General features: G+C 40.4%; 1 protein-coding gene across 1 annotated transcript in view; it reads right to left on the bottom strand.

Annotated features, from left to right (window-relative positions):
• The window catches only part of LOC119745283 (AT-rich interactive domain-containing protein 3C-like), a 47,819-nt gene extending 25,891 nt beyond the window's left edge, over positions 1 to 21,928 (bottom strand). The window contains exons 1-3 of the mRNA XM_038221527.1: positions 21,506 to 21,928; positions 18,211 to 19,011; positions 10,740 to 10,812 (exon numbers count right to left, since the gene is read on the bottom strand). Of these exons, the coding sequence (XP_038077455.1) occupies positions 10,740 to 10,812; positions 18,211 to 19,011; positions 21,506 to 21,577 (946 nt within the window). The 5' untranslated portion in view covers positions 21,578 to 21,928. The remainder of the gene's footprint in view (positions 1 to 10,739; positions 10,813 to 18,210; positions 19,012 to 21,505) is intronic.
• Positions 21,929 to 22,534: the final 606 nt, after the last annotated feature.

Genomic DNA, 22,534 nt, shown 5'->3' with positions numbered 1-22,534 from the left:
TGGAAAACCCAATTTTTTAATGAGTTCTGCATGTAGCACTTTCAAAATCTAGGATTATGAAAGCCCAATTAATAAGCTTTCTTTTAGTATAGGAATCATTCAAATCACTCCTGTACTTTTCAAGTTATGGAATTTTAAACACAACCACCGATCTGATCTGTACACGGATCACAAAAAAAGGTAAGTGTTCTTTCAGCAAAACGAAAACAATTCACATAGGGATGTGTGTGAATTGTTTTCATTTTTAGAACCCACACCTTTTTTTGTGATCCTTGAACATAACTTTAAAACGATGTTTGTGTTCAAAATTCCGTAACTTGAAAAGTACATGAGCAATTTGAATGATTCTGGTACTAAAAGAAAGCTTATTAATTGGGCTTTCATATCCTAGATTTTGAAAGTGCAACATGCAGAACAAAATGGTCCCGCCATTTGGGTTTCCTTTTTGGACTCACCCTGTTTTTTTTTCCCAAAATGTTTAAAACCCTATTGCTAAGTATAATTCAGCAGGTTTATGGTACAGCTTTGGCTCAAGGTGGTGGGGGGAGGGCAAGGGGGGGGAAGGGGAGGGTAGCTGTCGGGGGGGGGGGGGGGAGGGTAGCTGTCGGGGGGGGGGAGGGGAGACAACAGGGGTACTTTAGGTTTTTCTGCCTGGTTTTCAAAAAAATTTGCAGCCAAAAGCGAGGCAATAAAACCACCTCAAGGATGCGTTCTAAACATTACACCCCTTTTCTCTAGTAAATATGATACCACCCAGAACATATCACTCTCTACTTTGCTCACCACTTTGGCAAGATCACAAGCAACACCCAATCTGATTAGCAAGTTGGCAGGACAGCTCCATTAAGTCATAATCACCTTCATTACTAGCTCTTTAATGGTTGTCCTCTTAATTCACACACAGCTGGTGTTTGGGAGGTCTCTCTCTGAATACCCCCCCCCCCTTCTTTAATCCCTAATTCCTATAGGATTAATGTGGGGGAAGATTAGCAAGTACTTAGCCTAATCCCTTGCCAGAATAATGGCTACTGACAAAAATGCAAAAGCTATTAAGTGGTTTATGGTTATAGTGAGTTTATGTTGGCTGGTGGACACTAAAAAACACAAGTCTTATTTTGTAAAAGACTGTAGGTGCATGTTTCAAAACCAGTTTGGCAGTGTTCACACATTTCGGAATTCACATTTCACTGCTCTCTGTAGAAGGCCCCTCGTAAGCAAACAGTACTGCCCTTAGCCTTCCTTGGTCAAGGCATTCGTCATTATCTGTCCATACGGTAATTGTCAACATATCTTCGCTATGCAGTGCATGTAAAAAAAATACAGTGTGAACAGTGACCTCAAGCAGCCACTATTTTACGCAAATCATTTGGATCCGATCGAACCCCTTGGTCCAATCGTCGGCAAAAGCTTATGTTTGTCTTTATTTTGTGCTGGATTTCTAGCGCACGACCTCATCTGCGAATACAGATAAGTATAGATGGGGCTAATATGTGGAGTGTCCAATCACACCTTGGTAAATCCCAACGTCATCAAATTATTTGCAAGCTGTTCGCCTTTTGTGGACGTGTCAGAAACCACTTCCTTTTTTTTTGGTAGCTGTTTGCGACATATTTTTCATGCACTGAAAGCGATCAGTCAGCAGCGAACGGCGAGGATATGCCGCCGAATACCATACGGAAGAATAACGACGAACGCCTAGACCAAGGCTACACTGCCCTCAAAGTTTTAAAGACTGGGTGGCAGTTTGAAAGAATCGCCACGTGGAATAAGAAACGCTAGCACTGGTACCACATTATTACAGTTTCAAAATTGTGGGTTTGCTGGAGTTTCAAAACAGATGGAACAGATCACAGAAAGCGGGCCGGGAAAAAAAAATCTGGATTATTTTAAAGGACGGCTCAACTGGGACTACTGCTAGGAAATAAAATTATGATTCCGACACATGGTCTATCCTACTCTAAAAGATGCTTCCCAGACCAAACCGGGCAAATTACTCCAAGCCTTGAATTGATCAGTGATGTTTTCTTGCTTTTTTTTTTTGCCACCCTTTCATAATAATAACACGGTAACCCCCAGGCCTAAACCTCTGCGAATAAAAGCACTGGAATGCAGCGCGAGGGGAAAAATGCCGACGGATCAAGCCGTTTACTTGGTATCCCTTTTAGAATCGGAACAAAGTATCAGGGGCGGTATTGATAATTTCTCCTTCTACAAACAAACAAGTATTAAGTGAGGTGGGGCTTGGCAAAGGTGATTAATTCCACTGCAATCCCCTTGTCACACATCCTCAAATACGCTGCCACTCTCAAACCAAACCCACAAGCTCGTAAGCGCACAAGTTTTGTCTTAAATCCGCCACCAGTTTCTTTCTTCGTAACTTTTTTGGGGTTGATCATGTTGATCTTTTTAACTCCACATCGCTCCTCTCATTCTTCTACCCAGAAACGGATTGCTCCCTTCTTGTTTTTGCACCTTTCACTGTTCAATCTTATTAATATGCACCAACCCCCGAGGGCAGCATCCACTCAATCTATATCCCGCCTCTGCTCCTCCGAGTAACAAGTGCGGCAAGTAAACAAGGATTTTCTTTGCCACCGGTTTTATGCATGTAAGGCTTAAGACGTGCTCTTCAATAATAAAAGGCCTATCACGGCCGACATTAAGTAGGGTTTTTTCACTCGATCAAAAGATGCAATCAGACCGAAATTAAGGGCCGGTGGTGGAACCGCAAAGAGTAGTCAATTACGTTGTTTGTCTCACAACCCCCTCCCCTTCCAGCCACACAAAAGGAACACGATGGATACTTGAAGGGGTACATCTAGAGGGGTACATTCTTGGACAACAGCTCAGACAAACAGCTTTTTTTTTTTTTTTTACCCCGTTTATTTTCCGATATTGGCTTTCAGATTAAGAGATGTTGTTGGATAATGGAGGTACTTTCACTTGTGGCATGGGACTCTGGAGTGGGTCGGGGTTGCTCAGCAAATTGACAAGCGCAAATTTATCCAGCGAGCGACAACGGCCACCCATGGGATTGGAGAGATTGTGGCAGCGGACCGAGACAGGTGGTCCACAGAATCTGTTCTCATCGACTATGATGATAACAACCCTCTTATTCAAGGGGGGGGGGGGGTTAATTCCAAATAAAAAGCCAACATACTCCTGATCAAGAGGGACGTTTGAAATGATACAAAGATGTCAGCTTTTGTCAAGGAGGGGGGGGGGGGAGCCAGGGCTCACTCAAGCGGCTACCTGGAGAATTGATGCAACTGGAGAGCGGTTGAAGATGTTATTGCAAGAAGCTTGTTGTTTGTCAAGTTTTATGTCCGCTGAATAATGGTGGACGTGGTTAGCCATTTATGTTGGTAGATTAGGCCTGGAAGGCACAGTGAATGGCCTTCAAAAAAAAAGGTAATCTACTGGTCAGGAACTACTCAATTATTTTACAAATCTTTGAAAGATGCAGTTTTCCATTATTCTGATCAATATTTGCCTATGAAAAGGACACAATTAGATAAGATTCCTGTACCTGTATATAGATATAATTGAAATTGAAAAAGAAACAGTTCATAAGGACATTTTGGCGATCCACTCGTTGACAAAAATTGAAACAATACTGCCAAAACTGCCAAAATGCTAACAAAATATCCCCCTGAAATATATCATTCATAAATACCTAAGACAGTTTACGCTTTCCTATTGGTCGAGAGCCCGTCACGTGGCCGGTCTTAAACGGATGATAAAGACAGGGCTAGCTGGTCTCAAACACTTTTCCCGTGTCACATGAAATTTGGACTCCCATGAAATCCGGTGCCTTTTAAAGTTTCATGCGCAATACTACCAGTGAATCAGTACTTCATGGTCCGAAATTTACACCAGCCCAGCCCAGCGCAGTACGCGCGACGCGCACACGCCAACACCAATGTCCTTATAAGATAACGAGTTGTGGAGGGGCATTCCATATTATAGTCAGAGGGGTGTTTCGTAAAACATGAAGTAAAATTGTTGAACAAAATGGTTGGCAACGTCTAGTTTTTGAACTGTTTTGATTTTTGGAACGAAGAGATTTGTTTTTTTTGACCGAAAAGGATTTATGAATACGCCTCAGGTAATTATCACCCGTCCAGACTCCCACCGGTCTTAAACAGAGTGTTAACTCCCGAACACACATTCATTCCCGTAATAATAACTCACAGTTCTACCTAAATTTGTATTTAAACCCCCTAAAAAAACAATATTTCATACAAAAAGATATGATGAAAATCCTGTTCTTCTTGGGGTGGGGGGGTGTTAGTACCCAATTTGCTAAACCACTCTCAATACATTTCAAAAGCTTATGCCGTGTTGAGGCTACCATCGAAGACAAGGATCTATAGGATTATTCAATATCGGCCAATCATTTCAACTGTATATTAGCAAGGTCCAAGTAATTATATCTGGCTCCTGAAAAACGTCCTTCGACTTTCCAACTTGTCTCTATCGAAAACAAAACAATAAAGCTAATGTCTAGAGCCTTTTTTTCTCTGACAATTTCTACACGTCTGTTCTTCTATACAAACTTCAATTATTGATTGCAGCTGAAGAGCTCCGATATTGTCTTATTGACGTGTCTATTGTATATGTCAGATAATCACACTGTCTTTTATGTTCGCCCGTTGCACATGATATTGTTCCATAATAGCCTACTCACGGATTGCTTTTTCTTATTTTGCTTTTATTGTAACGATTCGTTAGCTTTGTAATGGGCTCCAATTAAGAACCGAGACCAACAATGATTGGATTGCTTATTGGTTGATGCACTATGCTGAATCATTGAGGTACATTTAGCACACGTAGAGTAAAAGGAAACTCAGCCTGGACTCCATGGGCGCGTGCGCGTTCCTTCACTAACCCCTGGCCGTGATGAACACGTAAACGACGCTGACTGGCTATTCATCAGAGCATATTACACTCATTATAATTAATGCGCCCGCGTGCTTTGCACGTCACGCCACGTACAAACTTTTTTTTTTTAAACTGCGTGATGCCTTTACGATATGGATTGTGGCAGCCTTGTTTTTCGCCTAAAAAAACCTATATCTTCGGTTTTAAAGGGACGAAAGAGGTATAATACAAATCCTTGATTAACGCAACGTCAGAACCTTATGTTTGAAAGGACAAATTCTTCAAAAACACAACTTTCAACATGTTAAAGATGGCGTCGCACGTTATATACATTGACTGCAGTCCTAATTTAAATGTGTCATATTCTGACACATTTAAATTAGACAAATCCAGGGGTTAAGATATTGCGCAAGAAACGATGGGAAACAACATGGCGCAGCGAGACCCATGGAAACGAGATTGAAGGAAACTGCATTTTAAAATATGATGTATTTTCTGGCATGTTGCCAACTCACAGGCTTTTCTATGTAACAAAGTGCCAGGGTTAATTCTAAAGGCTAAAAAGAAAAATGCCAAATGATATTTTTTCAAAGTTGAATAAAGAGATTGACTGGAGCGGGTTTGAACCTGTGATCTCCGGTTTGCCGTTCCGGTGCTCTACCAACTGAGCTGATCCAGTCATATGTGTTGGCAGTTCCCCAATTTGTCAATATCGACAAAATTAGGGAAAACATGGTTCAAAAAAAGAAAGAATTTTTATTCCGGAGGGATCGGGGTATTCAAGGCAATAAGTCGGGAATGTGTAAACCTAGCATCCTAAACCCCCTCCTCAGGACTACCCTGCTAAACGGAGTCCAACCGGACTTTCCTGTTCAATCCACTGTGCCTCATTTTCAGTTGTCTGCTGAATCCAACGGAGTCCAACAATGCGTTATAATGCGGTCCAGTTGCCAGCTGAATCCAACATTTTGCATGAGGAATGCACACAATGGGTTAACTGCTTCAAATCCAACAGGCTCCATCGGGTATGTGATCCTGTTGGATTCAGCAGGGTTAGGGTTAAGGAAGGAAGATTGTTTTTGAATCCACATGTAAAATGAAATATACTAGTCTGTGTAGTATTGTACAGAAACAACACAACAATTTGTTACAGGAACAAAAAAAGAATGAGAGTTTATTTTTGTCATAAAGCCACCCAGAAAATGGCGGGATTCAAAACAATTTGATGTAAGACTTTGTTGCTGGGGAAAAAAATGAATAGGACACGTTTACACTAAAGGCAAGGTGTTTTAACCATAGAGCTATATTAAATTACTAGAGCGCTAACTCCTCATTCTTGTGCGCAGAGACGCTTTGAAGCCGCTCTGGGTGCAGACATTTGAATTGATGTGAGTGTTTGTAAAACACAATCAAAATAGATGGATTGAATTTTAAAAGTGCCTGTACTCTAAATGCAACGCGCAATTATGAGATACGCAAACAACTTAAGCGCGTCATGACGGTTCAAAAAACGTCACGGCGAAAAGCATCTGCAGCGGAGAGACGCGCACACGCGTTGCACTGTTTGCGTAGAGCAAAATGACACGCTCATTTGCTGATCGTGCGTTTCGGTATTGGACGTATTGGCTTCGATGACGCACCGGTATGGAATACAAACGCAGATATGCAAATAGCTGTACAAAAGCCGTACAAAATTTCGAGTTTTCCATAGGTTTGTGTACAAACATGGATGCGCCCAACAGGCATTACTTTGTACATCGAGTTAGTGCTCTAGTAATTTAATATAGCTCATGGTTTTAACACTTCACCAGGCATTCCTTATCAACTTCAGACCAAAACGAAAACCTTCACATGATCAATCCCTCTTGTCAGCACACTGGAGTTTTTGACCCCACAAAAAAAAAAACAGCATAAACATCAATTAAGCCTGGCATTAATTATTACAGTCTGGTCCAACTCGTTAAATCCAATTAACGCAAATTGTCTCACTACAGGACACAGGTGTTACAGAAACTGTCTGGCTAGCTGCCAAATTCAGATTAATTTGTTAATCCATATATAACCCAATATGACGCTTTTACTGTAGCGGGTAGTTATTTTGTTTTCCCGCCGTCATCAGAACATCCTGCCCTGAGGGAAAACGAAGACCTACGCTCAAGTCAATAAAAAAGCATGAGGCGACAAGGGGATTAATACACTAAATCAATCCTTGGGATACATTGTAGACGCACAAAAGTAATAATTCAGGCTTTGCATAGTACATAAGTCTGCGCCATTTACTGTCATGCGATGAATAAATGATGGCATCTGCAGAAGACTCTCATGCACCTGCCTCGGATGTCAATAACAAATATAAATAAATAAATCTACAAAAGAAAAAAATACTGAATGATTACAGAGTATGCATAGTATTGTACATTTACAATACTGCTACATTGTACATCTTGGGCCATTCTTTGGTCACTGTGTGACATAAAATACATTGCTACATTGTACATTGTACATTTACATTTACAATACTGCTACATTGTACATCATGGGGCCATTCTTTGGTCACTGTGTGACATAAAATTGGGCTTGTCCGATTTTTGAAGCTTTATCCTTTAACTTCATTATTACTTTCACTGATTCATCAGGTTAGTACTTTTTACTCCCTACCTCAGAGTATAGTTTCTACTTTCACAAATTGTGTCAAAATATTAGGAGGGGTCATCAAATTCGGTCACGTGTGTGACATCAGACGTTAAAATGTTATCCGGCCCATACCAGAAATTCACGCTTTTCTCTTAAGTTCTAAGGACACACACACCCATACTTATTGTGTCAGTATTTACAGTCTTGTGTGATTTACAGAATGCATAACAATGTACATCCTCTGCTTTAGTTTTACTAAATGGGAATTGTTCTGTGGTCACGTGTGTGACATTTTGACCTGGCACAAGTGTGACATTTTGTGATTAAATCTATGCTAATTTATGCACGGAAAGTCCAACTTATGAAACATCTTAAGAAATTTGCAATTTTGTATCTTGTGTACTAGCAACACTTTAGTGAACATTAATCAATTTGTGTGACATCCCATAAAAAAAATTTGTTTCCCACAAATTAATTTAGTTTCATTTTCTGAAGAAATCAGCCCACAATACACTCAGCACTCATCATTGGAGAAACTGTTTGCCTGTGTGCTATTGTACAAAGCAACTCCCCCATGATGGATTATCTGAACAACGGCACAACGCTTTGGCCACTGAAGGGGCCTCTGTGATAGAATTAAAAGCGTGCCTGAATTGGTCTATACAGTGGTACGCCGCTATACCGAACACCGCTATACCGAACATCATCCGTGGCTCCCGATTTTAATATACAAAACGTACCGAACATTGTTGTTGAAAAAAGTCAACAGAAGAACAAAAAATCTACCGGATGTATTAAATGCTATTTGGGTCACTTTAATTCCTGAACATCAAACCACCCATAGTTACGTCATGTTTGAATGTTGAAGAGCGATGGATGGCTATTATTTCCCCAAGGAATACAAGGGAAAACCACCGTTGCTAAAGTTTCGTGACGACTCCTCGTGTAGCCGCAGGATGTGAGAAATGGCAGTTCACTATTGGCCAAAAGAGCGTACCGGCGATTCAAAATCGCTTTACCGAACGATCGTTATTACTAACACTTTCTGTGGATCATGCGATGTTCGTTATAGCGGCATTCCACTGTACTTAAGACAGGCCAACATTTTTCAGTTTTCGGTTCCTAAACAGGCATATTGGGAATATTTTTTGTGGGCAAAAGTTTTGGACAACATTTTTTGAAAAATTTAAACTTCTAAAAAATGTTGACCAAAAAATTGTGAAAACCCCCCCCCCCCCCCAACTAAGCCATATCCTGTGTTTGCCACTGTGGGACATCGTTGATGGCCATTTAGGATGAACGCTGATAAAAAATGATATCAATCAATTAACACTTTCGTGTCTCTGGCACTTGTTACTGTCTGCTTTTAGTCTGCAAAGGTGGATCTTCGCCAATTCATGGATTGTCCTCTATTGTTTAAGGTCCACTATTTGAATACACGCACACCCACGCACACACACAAATTAATTAAAATAACTGAACGTCTTGCAAATTATCCTGGTACATTGTTGATGGCCATTTAGGATGAAAGGTCATAAAAATGATATCAATCAATTAAAATGATTGTATCTCTGGCACTTGTTGCTGCGTGCTATTATCTCTGCGAGTATTAGGCCCTATACCCTGATTATTTAACTTTAGACAAATTTGTGAAGTCTTTCAGTTAATAAATTGTTAATATGTGCTGTTTTGCTTCAAGTGTTCAATTCATTACTGTAGTCAAGGCTATCACAAGCCTGGTTTCAAGTCCGGTCACAAATACACCAAAGTCCTAAGAAACAGTAGATGAACAATAACAAATGAGAAACCTTTCACATTTGTGAAGCTTGTGACTTGACTTGAGTCTAAACGAATTGTGATCTGTACGGACTCAAACTACAAAACATGTATGTGTGCACGTATAGCTTGGGTTGAAAAGGTATAGGCCTACATGTACAAAAAGAATTTCAGCAGCTTACATTGTAGGTTTGGGCTTTCAAAGGCCTTTTCACACTTAGCCTTTTCATCTGGGGGGATGGGGAGGAGAGAGTGGCCCTGGGGCGACGCTGAGGCAAAAATAAGCCACGATTCTATTTTTATGCATGTCCACTTGAAATTACATATTCGAGGATTGGATGAGGCAAGTTTTGTCCAATGTTCGATGTTTTGAATTTGACAATGACGAACTCAGTATTTTTTACTGGCTGCCGCGAAATGACAACTTAGAGTGTGATATTAAACACGGTTTGTGGGCAACAAGTCTGAAACACTGAGTGGCTGAACTGGAGGTTGAAAAGTCAATAGTCACCCCATGGTGGCCCCGGGGGCAGATGCTCAAGTGTGAAAGGCCTTCAGATTAATTCAGTCGCAAATTTCAAGCTTAAAGTTGCATTCTCTGTGCTATTTCTATAGTTTCACTTCGAAAAAACGAATTTCTCTCTTTCAAATCAATTGCTACATTTTCCTACCAATTTAAAAGTTTGCATGAGACATCGAACAAAAAAATCCACTAACAATTAATTATTGATTTTGTTCTTTACAAAATTCAAGTCTTTGCATGAAACTAGTTCTATTCTCAGTAGAATCAATTGTTTTTTTAGGGAAGGCAGCACGCATCTTTAACCCTCCTATGCTAACATACATTCTGTGCAAAGTTGTCCTTTTAGTCAAAATCAGTCAAGAGAATGTTTTTAATGGTTGAGTGCTCCCTTCCTACATACAGCAGGATTAACTGGCTGTGACTGTTTATGTCACTTGATACAGCCATGCTTTGACTGAAGGATTGATAAGCTAGATTTACCTACCACTTGCCGGCCTGTATTTGTCTGTTAACTGAATTTTATTAGTTGCAGTGTTTGCTTGAAATATGATCTGACTGCTGGTGACTAGCCTGTGTAAAAGGTATAGCAGGGGTGGAGGATGTATTTTTTTGACTGTCTGTGACTGTTCAGAGAGCAGGAGGGTTAACACACGGACTCTCTGAAATTGACCCAATTCACACAATTGAGACTGAATTTGTGCCGCTTCACAAACTGCCAATGTCGGCAAATGTCACAAGGCTACTTCAACGTTTGTCACCGGGAAATGGATCAAATTGAACTAAATTTCAATTAAATGTTGAAGAGGGTGTAAACCCTATTGAAAAAAATACACCCAGCATGTTCAACTGGCGGCGAGCAATTGATCAAAAGAACCTCCATCGCGCTAGGCGACACAAAAATACAATTACCATTTCGACTTACCTCTTTTCTGCATGAATGAAAAAAGCTCATCCAGAAACTCCTTCCGTTTACGGTCGTCGGATAATTCATACAGCTGCAGCCAAGAGGAAACAAAACGGAACAGAATAGGATTCAAGCTGTTAAAAAGTCATTGGTTCAAAAACGGCATCAGAAGTAATTTTGCCTGGTACCAAAAAAAACCCACTTTTTTTTCTGTTTTTGAATAGCAACTTGGAAGCGCACACATTTCCTTTGTCTGTTTTTTTCCTTCTCATTTTAATAAGTTCTTCTGAGGCCTCAAATTAAATGAACTCAAGCATTGTCAAAAAGGTACCTTGAAATTAAGCTACAAATCCTAAAACGTCAATGAAAAATGCTTTTTAGTTTCACGCAAAAAACTCTAACATTTAAACTGTAGGGTTGAGTCATTTACTGATACTAGGAACCTTCCTCACTCTTGCAAAATTCAACACCAGATGTACCTCCAATATTTATGCCTGACCCCATGTAAAGCATTTAATCAGTTTACTAGTGCAGTATACTCACTCCAACAGATTCCAACAAAACATGCAGTTGGATTTTGAAGGGTTGGGGATGGTTAGAGTTTATTCTTGCAGAGGGAGGATCTACTGACATACATGTACCTTGTATATTGCACGCATGCAACTGGGAATTTAGAAAATCCACACAAGGCTTTGTACAGTGTTTTTCAATTTGTAATGGCATTCATGAGGAGTAAAAAAAAAGAGAAGGAAATCAGCGGATCCGAGGAAAAGCTGCTTGTCTCATGTTGAAAGACATTATGTGTAAAGTTAAACATCCAACAAAAATTATGTAAAGATTTAAATTGCCATTATGAGAGAGGTTGAATCCCAAACTTCAAGACAATGCAAACTGAAAATGTCAGAGAGAACTTATTAAATACGTGACCTGTCTGGGTCACGAGTGCATTGACTGCAGGAACACTCAACCTGTACGTCTCGCGTAGGAGTCATTTCAATGAGAGCGCTAACTTGCACACAAATCTGCGTCCCACGTCTGATCACGGCTTAATTTGCCGCCAACAGACCGAGTTTATTAAACCAGATGCAGACATGTGAACATTGCTACAGGTAATTAATACAGGTCGTCAGGGCCAATTAATAGGTGAACATTCACTGCATTACTTCTCAGGGCAGTCACCTTAGCCAAGTCTTCAGTGTTAAGATTAAGCCTCGCGGTAACTAATTTTGAAACGGAGCATTAATTGTACCAAGCCACGTACACTGCAAACCTAAGGATTAATTTTTAAAAGTGCAATGTTTGAAATTTGCTCTAATACTTGACTTCAATTGAAATGAAATTATGAAATCATTGAATGTTATACCCAGACATGAATGTTATACCCTAACCCCATAGGCCCTTATTTTAGCCATAGGAACCAGTGCTCAATCCTGCAAAATCCTCCAATTGCCACCATGTAAAATTTGGATTCAGCCTCAATCCTCCAAGATCATCCATTATTTCTTGAATTTGTTTAGTGAAGGGGTGACCACTGCCTCAATCCTTCAAAATGGGATTGAGGCATGCCTATGACTGAGTGACTGATGACAGCAAACATAATGGCTAAATTATGCATGGCTGAACATAAACAATGCAGGGTGCACATGTAGCCTATGAACTGGACACAATGCATCCTCCAAAATCAACCCACATCTTCTTTGCCATTCATCCTCAATCCTCCACAATCCTCCAAAACGCCAGGAATATTTTGGAGGATGAGGGTTGGGGTTAATGTAACTCTTTGAATGTTACATTTGTAAATCTATTATTATGTAAATGAACATGTAGTTAATGTTCTGTGTTCAAAGTTTGGTTAGGAGAACGTGCGGGGTAGCCTATCTTTCTCTAAAAGGGAATGTACAACATTTGCTTTTGCTGCAATTGTCAGAAAAAATGGATTTGGATGATTAGTATGTTATAGCAAATATTGTTAAAATGACTTGTTTCACGTTTTGGGCTTGTAGATGCTGGAAAATCCAAGAAAACCATTCATGTTCTTGTAGTCTGGTTCCCTGGCCCCACTTAAGATGAAACAGAGAATTTATCACCAGCGTTGGAAAAATACCATTTTTCTTGAAAATGTCAGCACACCAGGAGCCACAATTTTACAGGATGCTTTAGACTGTCATTCCCTAACAATCCAGTAAGGTATTTTGTAATAATTTGATCATTTTGTTTTGGGATGTTTGCAAATGTTGTATCTTCCCTTTAATTTAAGTATACTTAAATTAAGAGGAGACTGAGTTTTCTCAATGTAGTTCACAAAGAAAAACACATACATTTTTAGCCTGGCACAAATTCCAGTTCAGCTGCACTCCAATTTATTACATCAAAACAAATTAACGCACCCTTCCACGCAGGAAATAAAAAATCGGATTATTTCATAACAAAGGATGTACACAATCTATCAGGCGCCAAATTTTTTTGATAATCATATTTTCCATCGGACGGAACCAGCCAATAAGACTCAGGGGGAGGGGGGGGGGGGAGAGTAATTAAGGTGAGAAAGCTCCCTGGCAGGAAGTGCTGATGCAAGAAAACAAAAGGTGTTTCTGGCAGATAAAAATCGAGGGGAAAAATCAGTCTGAAGGAAGTCTGAGGCAGAAGGGCATGACAAGTGAATGAATCGTTCAAACCGAAGTCATAAATGACTGACTTCTTGTGCAGTATGTTTTTGAATTTAAGGAAGTGAACTGCAACTGAAAAAAAATCTGGGGATGTGAAACGTTGGGCAAACACGCTCAGCATGGGATGCATTTTTCTTTTTTTAATTTTGTAAGAGGGATCTGAGCTCATTCCAGTTTGGCTATGGCTCAGAGTAATGATGTGCATCGGGTCGGGTTGACCAGGCCAAACCGACCCGAAACATTAGAGATATAAACCGAATCCGAACCGAAACCGATCTTAACTCCCTCAAACCGACCCGACCCGACAAAAAATAACGTAAAACCGACCCGAACCGAAAAAAAACAAAACGAAAAAAAACCCAAATACCTGGCTTGGACAAAGTGATCACTTTTTTGTGCCTGCCCTTACCCACGTGGCATAAATTCTTTTGCAAAACCATCGTCTCTCTCTCTGTCATACTCAGTTGGTTGATCGAGAGTAACTCCGCTTATTGAACAAACGCATGGTATCACCACGCAGTATCATGAAAACTGTTACAATCTATCTATTTCACTGTCAGTCCCGATTCGACTGGAGAAATTAGTACCGTGGGAACTTGATAGGGTGCTCGGTGGCCACACCACAATGGGCTGCGGTCACAGTGACTGTCAGTAATATTGCATCACCTGAATTTCTGAACTGTTTCGGTTTATTTCGGTTTATTTCGGTTTTTTCAAAAGATGGCTAAACCGACTCGACCCGACCCGAAAATGAAAATGAAAAACTCAAACCGACCCAACCCGACTGACAAGATGGACAAACCGACCCGACCCGACCCGACCCGAAGTCGGTTTTGGGTCGGGTCAGTTTCGGTTTTGGGTCCGGTTTGCTCATCATTAGCTCAGAGTAACACACATGGTTATGGGAAGTGGCTTCAGCTTCTTTCCACAGACACACAAGCAATTGCTAGCCGTAGCCACGTCAAGGAAATCCGGCACTGACTGCCCAAGAGAGCTGAACAAACACCCCCAAAAGAATGTTTTCTTGAAAATTGTAATATCCACTGAGCTGAAACCTCAACAGGTTCGGTTTTGAACATTCTTCTTTGGATTTTGGGTGGTGTTATTATTGGTGAACAAAATTCATAAATTTGTTGTTTTAATTGTTTTTGTTTTTAACTTGCCGATACAAATTTAGGGTCGGGCCATTAAAATAGGGTACCGGTAGGTCGGGTAACCGGAAGCAAAACAATTTGTTTGTTTTGCCTTAGTGGAAGATTTAGTGGATTCAGTAACGATTTGACAGAATGGCCTTCGTAGTTTTGGCTTAATTAAGTTTAATTCTGCTGATTGAAAAAAAAGTGGCCTTAGAACAAAAGTACAGATACTGAGACAGATACCTGGTACCAGTAATAACTAGAAAGCACTCAGAGCGCAAACCTAGCCCTCTGCCAAGGCTATACAATTCCCTACCATATTGACAGTCCACCCTGATAAAAAAACAATTAGGGTCTGGACCATAAAAATTGGGTTAGTCTGGTAACCAGAAGCAGAATCTTTTCTTTTTTTTAAGTATCGGAAGTTTGATTGAAAAAAAGTGGACAAACGAAAGTGCAGATAATGTGATAGATGCCAGTTCTAATTACCACCAGCAACATTGTGCAGTGGTCTATTTTGTGCTCCAACTGGAGCTTAAAAAACAAAAAAAAACTGAGAGACATTTCATTATTTATTCAATCAATCATGGAGCAATTCTTCAACAGCCGAATCTACGCTCATCGAAGCCGCTTTATAAATAGATCAGTGGACATCAGTCCACTTTCTTTTTTCTCCTTTTCTTTTCTCTCCTTGATACAATCGGTCGGTGATGTACCAGTCACGACTTTCGTGTTCTGCGACAGATGGCTCACTGCTCCCAGATAAAAGACAGCACTGACATGACAAGACCTTACCGATGTAATCCCTACTTTTATTGATCGCTTTTTGGCTCTTTTCTTTTCTTTAGGTATTTTTTTTTATAGCACAGGGGGGATGAGGGTCCAGAACATGGGATGTATAGTGGGGTTACATGTTATCAGACAATGGCAGGTGAATTATTAATGGGCTCGGGCGCTTTAGCGGAGAGATGGGACTTGAAACCCGTCAATCCTTGCGATTCTAATCTTAATCACTATTAATGGTATAAAGAATGGTGGCTTCTGGCTACGCGGCCGGGACTATATGCTGGGAGTTACATTAGGATCGCTGTGGGAATTCAATAAGGATTGTGATCAATGGGTTGGGTTTTAATTTTATTTTTCCTTTACTTTTCAGGACTGAGAAGACAAATTCACAAAATGTTTTATGGAATGTACAGAGACTGAAGAAAAACTGCAGTTGATACGTGGGTCTAATGTAGGCGCACCATTTAAAAATATGTTCGGAATTATACAGACAAATCCAACAAAGTACATAACAGTACTGGTATGTGTGTTGACAAAAAAGACTGCTACACTAATCAAACTGTACCCAAATGTCTCAGTTTGACACATTATTGAAACTCAGTCAGTGACTGTCAGTCTCAGGAGGTAACACACTGAGTATACAGTGTTTAATTATCGGGTAAAGGGCAAAACCTAATTTGATTTATATCACCCCAATGCAAAATTCCATCTTACAATAGTTTATGCGGTACCCGCTGCTATATGTACATCAGATTCGAACCAGCCAACCGATCCCGTTAGCTCGGTGGTCGAGTGGTAAGACATCTGCACTAGAAAGCAGGAGGTCGTGGGTTCGAGTCCCACCCGAGTGATTTTTTTCCAATTTTCACTCGGGAGGTAACACACTGAGTATACAGTGTTAAAACGTCGGTGACGGGCAAAACCGAATTTGATTTATATCACCCCAACGACTGTCAGTCCGTCGGTCTGTCAGTAACTGTCCATCCGTCAGTCAGCAGTGACCATCCGTCGGTCAGTCAGTCAGTCAGTTGGCCAGACAGTGACTCTGTCCATCAGTCGGGAATTTGGTCGGTCAGGCAGTGCATCCATGAAGAACAGTAGGGAATTCTGGCCGCCAGTCAGTCAGTCCGTCAGTCAGTGACTCTGTCCCTTACACAGAATAAACTCAGCAGAGTATTTTTTTTTCGCAACCAGCAAAGACTTGCAACATTCCTCAGTGGAGTTAGCTATGAGTTTAGGCATGGACAAACAGATTAGGCTATACTGAGAAACACCTGACTATGCAAACACACAGACTGTGTCTCCAATGCGTAAGAACAAACAGTAGCAACCTAGACTACAGAATGCCCTGTAAGAAAGTGCACACACGGCACAGGAAACAGTTGGGGGGTTAAACACACACAATAACAATACAAACTAAGTTTCCATTTTCTTTCAACAACTTTTTGTCTGACATTGAGTGACAATTAAGCTATTAATGTCAAGTAATTTTAAATACGGACTGGCGAACGTCTGAATGCAATCTTAACTTTACCCTGTGCATGATAGTTTTGCAACGGTGCCAGGCTTTTACATTTCAAGAAATTTTAATCCCAAGAAATATTCACGAGTCGAGGTAAAATCTTCATTTTTAAAACTTGCGAATAGAAATGAAATCAATGAGAAAAAAAGTTAATTACAAATTAATACCAGTCTGCTTGCAGCAAAAGCAAATGTTGTACATTCCCTTTAAAACAAATCTCAGAACCGAGAGTTTGTCCAAAACGGGTGGTTTCTTTTGAGGTTTTACATTGGGGGAGACTGCGAATTCCAGTGAACGCAGAGCACAAAGTGTCGCCGCTTGGCAATTCATAATGTTTTTATTTTGAGTCAAAAGCACAAGTTGCCGCCGAGTTTTATTTCATTATACAGCAAACGTTAAACACAAAGTAAAAGCACAAACGGGAGATTGATTTTAAGGATAATCTGACGCATTTTCGATATTTTCGATATCATTCCTCAATATCGACAATTTCAATATTTCGATATGATAAAAAAAAATTCCATCGGCGATATTGACAATGATTGATATCAAAATAATATTGAATAATAGAGTAATATCGATATATCATGGGGGATTCACGGTGCTTATTCAGGCAACACGATCAAAAATAGCTTCCTTGCGAATAGGTCCTATAAAACTTATGGCAGCAAATAAGGCAGTATACAGTGTACATGGTTCGCACCCTTCATGTTCACAATATTCCTGTTGTCAGATCTGATACAGAAAGTGCAAACTACATTTATTGCTGAAACCTAATCCGTGGTTTCAGGTAGTGACTCATCCAGAAAGAATCAGTCATCTGTAGGGAAGTGAATCTCCTTAAGCGTCAGGGGTATCGGCCAAGAGAACTTGTCACTTTCACAGAACGTTTGTGCAGCGAAACGCGGGCTGCACCTGGCAATTGTTAGTGGCGGGGGCCACTTAAAGTCCATAGTCTCCAAAATTGATCTTTAAAAATGATGACCAGATGAATTTCGGTTATTTTTGGTGCACTTTTCTCCCACCAATCTTGCAAACATGTGTATGTACTTTCAAGGTGTTAAGGAATTTGGTTGTTGAAACATATGTTAATAAATGGTGCAAAATTCTGCAAGGTTCGTGTCAAGTTCAGTCAACAAAAACTGTGAATTGTTCTTCGGGGCGAATATTTTGCAATTTGAAGTTTTCAGTTGAACTTCAACATTTTTCAGTAAAAGAACAAGCAAAATGTTGGTAACAACATTGCCCGCCTGCCCCCTCCAAAAATAAATACATAAATATATCCAAAAATACAAAAACTTACTATCTCTATTTGTAATTTTTTTTTACAAAACTTTCCTTACACTGTTACAGAAATTAGAAGTGAAAAAAAACCTCACCTGCTTAAACTGCTCTTCAAAAGTCCACTCAGACTGTCCACCTCGCTCCGGCTTTCCGTCCTCCTTGAAAGCCGTCGGTGAGACGGGCTTAGCGTCTTCCAAGACGTCGTTCTCATCTTCGGAATACGGGCTGCCAACGCACGGCTTCTCCAATTTGATGGAATAGTCCTCGGGTCGGTTAGCCAGATTCAGCGAGTTGGTCTCCTCATCTGAGGGGCATCTCTCCGACGGGCATCTGTCCAGAGAGGTTCTCTCTCTTTCTAATGAGGACCTCTCAGAGGTTTTTGTTGATGCGGGCCCCTCAGAAGGTGACCTGGATCTCCCCAAAGGAGACCTTTCTAACAGCGACCTCTCGAGTGAGGACCTCTCAAGTGGGGACTTCTCGAAGGTTTTCTCGGCTCGTGAGGCATACTCTCTGATCGCCGAGGTCGGAGACAATGAGTTCCTTCTAGCATGAGGTTCATAGTGAACGGGGCTTCCGTTGATAGGGGGTGGGGTCTTCAGGTGCGGAGGTGAGGTCTTATAGTGCCGCGGAGGGAATATAGGGTGACGGTGGGGACTCAGTTTTCTTGGGTTCCGGTGTCCGAGGGACAAGTCCAGTTCTTTGTCCTCCGGCGTCAACATGCCCTCTTCTTGTTCGTCCTCCTCATCCTTGTAGTTGAGTTCTCCGTCCATCTCGTCAGAATCGTAGTCATCGCGGCCGTTCATCATCTCAAGACGGCGGAAGATTTCCTGGCGTCTGGCGTGGTCGAGGGAGAGCGCTGACATCATGGCTTGACTGTAGAAGGGATGATGCCTTGGCTTTGAGATACAAACAAAACAAAACGAAAACCATCACAAATTGAATCGTGTCATTACAGGAGATAAACACTAACAAAGGAATGCCTTTTTTTCATAATTGATTTCATTACATATCTGTTGTAGATTTGTAGTGAAATCATCACAAAGTTAATCACAATTAAGTCTGTCAAGTCATTCAGTTTATTTTATAAGCTATAAAAAAATGACACATTAAGAACATATCTATGCCTGCATATGCATATAATTTTCCTGCAATTCGAAGACTTGTACAAAATTCCCCCTATCTAAAAAAGGAGTACCGAATAGCTTGAAAAAATGCTGGATTAGACAAATGAGAATAAACATGTTTTAAAAACTTTTAAGGCGATTTTAAAATCAAACTAATCTATGCATTGCAAGGGGCAGAATGACAACTGAAAAAATTGAAATCTTTGCGATTATGTTCAACTTTAAAACCATATTTCTAAGTAAATGGACATATAATATAGGCCTATTAGTTAAAATGTGAGGACTTTCATAGGCTAGGTGAAATTTGTTGAACAATTTTGTGTACACCGGTATCAGAACTTTAATATCCATTAAATGTGAACTTTACTGCTACATCATTTTATAACAGTCATACAAAACTTGTCCTTGATGAAATCTGACAAGCGTTTCCAAGCTATTTTTCTTTACAATTTGTTTTTCTTTTCTTTTGTCAGTTTGAATATAAACCACAAATAATAAGCTCGACTCCAGCCTACACAATTATTAATTCAAGCATTTATTTTTGAAAGGACCCTTTTGATCATTCAAAGGTGACCGGATTTGCAAGGATCTTTTCAATCACTGTGTAAAAAGAATTATTTTATTTTCAACTGTTCACTGTCTGTGCATGCATGATATGACTCTTTGACATTATGACAGAGGCCAAAAAAAAGTTCTGCTTCCGATTACCCTATCTACCCTATTTTGACAGCCCCTACCCTACTTTTTTGGGGGGGGGGAATGAGGAAAAAAACCTGAAAATCATCAATTATTACCTTTTACCCTTTACTACGCGCAGACACCTCCATATGATTGTACACACAAAAAAACGTAGTGCCAAAAAAAAATATTCCCTACCTACCTACCCTATTTTCAAATGCCATGTAATCAGAAGCAGAACTAAAAAAAACTTTGGCCGAAAGATGAGAATTGAAGCATGTATTTTCCATTACATTTGACCTTGACGATAAAGCACCCCGTTTTGAAAATGAAAAAGTGCATTAAAAATTGGCTCAGAGAAACGATGCGTGAAATAATTGAAAAAAAAAGGACAAGTAGTAGTACTGGTACATGAAACATGTATGTCAGTTCAAGTAGTGCTGACGGGAACTTTCTCAACTTCACTGCACAGATCCGACAAATTTCTGTTATAAAATTTTAAAGTTTGTGGAAAAACTGTTGCAACCTGACGCCACTGTTTTCTGAATCATCTCAATGAAGGTCAGTCATTGCAAAAATGATGATAAGACACTAACCTGGGACTGAAAAACATTTCCAATTTTGTTAGGAAAATTGTCTTGACTCTCTATAGACTTTGTACACAATCGCGGAAGTGGCGTCAGGTTGCAACATTTTTCCCAAGTTTGTTTTCAATAAAGAAAAAGTTTGCTTCCTAAAAAGGATAAATATTCCACATCAGTAGTGAGCTGCTTCTGATGATGTCAGGAATTGTTCGTGGAGTTTTCATGCCCTCACGACATTTTCAACAAGCCCGGCCATTTTGAGAAGATATGAAACTATTTCATTGTAAGTATTTAGGGCCTCATTTATTACTACTCTTTTATATTTTTTTAGTTACAATGCTCTAAAAATTAAAATAAAAGCATCCCATCTTTGAAAAAAAAAATTGGTTTTCATTACTTTGGTTTTAATAATAATTACAATTACATTTACGAACATACATTTCATTTCATTTCATTCTACCTTAAGTTTAAGGGGAAGAATTACATACATAGATGGACATCACTAATTTCTCCCTGCAGTGACCTATCCACCATCAGAGAGCGGTAACATATCCTAAACGGTCAAATTTAGCAGGGAAAATATTGAAGCATTTAGTAAGAAAACGCTTGGAATTTTCAGACCACTCTCAATAGGGTTTGTGCACTGGGTGTCAAGTGATTTCAAGGTATGGAACTCTTTCCCTGTTAAGATTTGCAATCGACAAATCTTATCAGTGGCTGACCTAGGCCTAGAACAAATACTGTAGAGAATTGAATATGTCACGTCTCATTTCTAAAGAATTTGTCTAGAGCTGTAAACTTGATCTGCTTTTTTTTTTACTGTGCAAGGATAAACTATTCGGCACAATACTATTTTGCCCCCAGAGTTCCGATCCAGACCATATCGATCTTTGGTGAAGTATGCACTAGTACTGTAGTACATGTACTTTATTACCCCGGTCATGCCGGTACATGAATGTGCAGTCATGCTACACGTACATGACAATAAAAACAACTCAACTTACCGGCAGAATGTGGTTCTGTGGCCGTACCCCGTTGCTGCGTCCTTGCTCCAAAACCTCTCCAGTCCGATCCATTTTGACATGAATCTCCTAGGTTTTTTTTTTTCTCTAAGCGATCGGGAAATTCCTTAAAATGTTCTTCTGGCAAATCTTGGTCTTATCAAGGGATCGCACGAGACACCGATCTAACTTCACACTATAACTTAACTGCAGGTGGAACGCCAGCTAAGCTCCACTGTACAACCTGTCAGTTAGTTGAATCAATTCCCGTACTGCCTAGTATGTACACATGGTGCACAACGTGGTCGTGATCACCCCGTGCACCTGTAACAGCGCCGCCTAGACGCAGCCCCGTCCAATCACCGTGCAGCGCACAGGATGATGAAGTGAAAGTGGTCACCAAATAAACAACCAAAAAGTACATGGATACAAACTCACACCCCTTTTAACAGCTAGAGAAAGGAAGTGACACTTCAACTGAAAAAAAGATAATTATAGCAATCAGACGATTATTAGAAAAAAGAGCACTTGTGATAAGTCGGTAGACGATCTAATTAACGCGATGCAGTGAGCACAGTGTAAAGGCCAAGGAGGGGACGTATACAAGATGGGGGGGGGGGGGGTTGAAACTTCCAGCGGCGTAGCCAGGGTTCTGGGGGGGGGGGGGGGGGGAGGGGGGCGTGTGGGAGCTTGAGGTTACAATGGAGAGGCGCCCAAAAATTCCATCCGTGCTGAAAGGTAGACAGGGTATTTTCACCGGACACCCGCCCTCCGTAAATCAAATAGTGGGGGAGGGGGGGGGGGGGTTGCCTGAGTTTAATGCACAGGCTACAACCTATTGATTTTTTGTTTTAATTCATGCATGCATTGTGATCATGGAAAAGCGGTGGAGGAGAGGCAGTACGCGCCCACCACTATACTATTGGAAACGATGTTGGAAATAAAGTAAGCACTGAGGTTGGGGGAGAGGGAGCTATTGTTCTCAAGGTCATCGTCCTTATGCCTTCAACCTTGAACCCAAGGAGTACCATG

This window comes from Patiria miniata, unplaced genomic scaffold (genome assembly GCF_015706575.1).
Source record: "Patiria miniata isolate m_02_andy unplaced genomic scaffold, ASM1570657v1 HiC_scaffold_7, whole genome shotgun sequence".
In the NCBI taxonomy this organism is placed as follows: Eukaryota; Metazoa; Echinodermata; class Asteroidea; order Valvatida; family Asterinidae; genus Patiria; species Patiria miniata.
The sequence above is the reverse complement of the archived record's forward strand: the minus strand, read 5'-3'. Positions and strand labels throughout refer to the sequence as shown.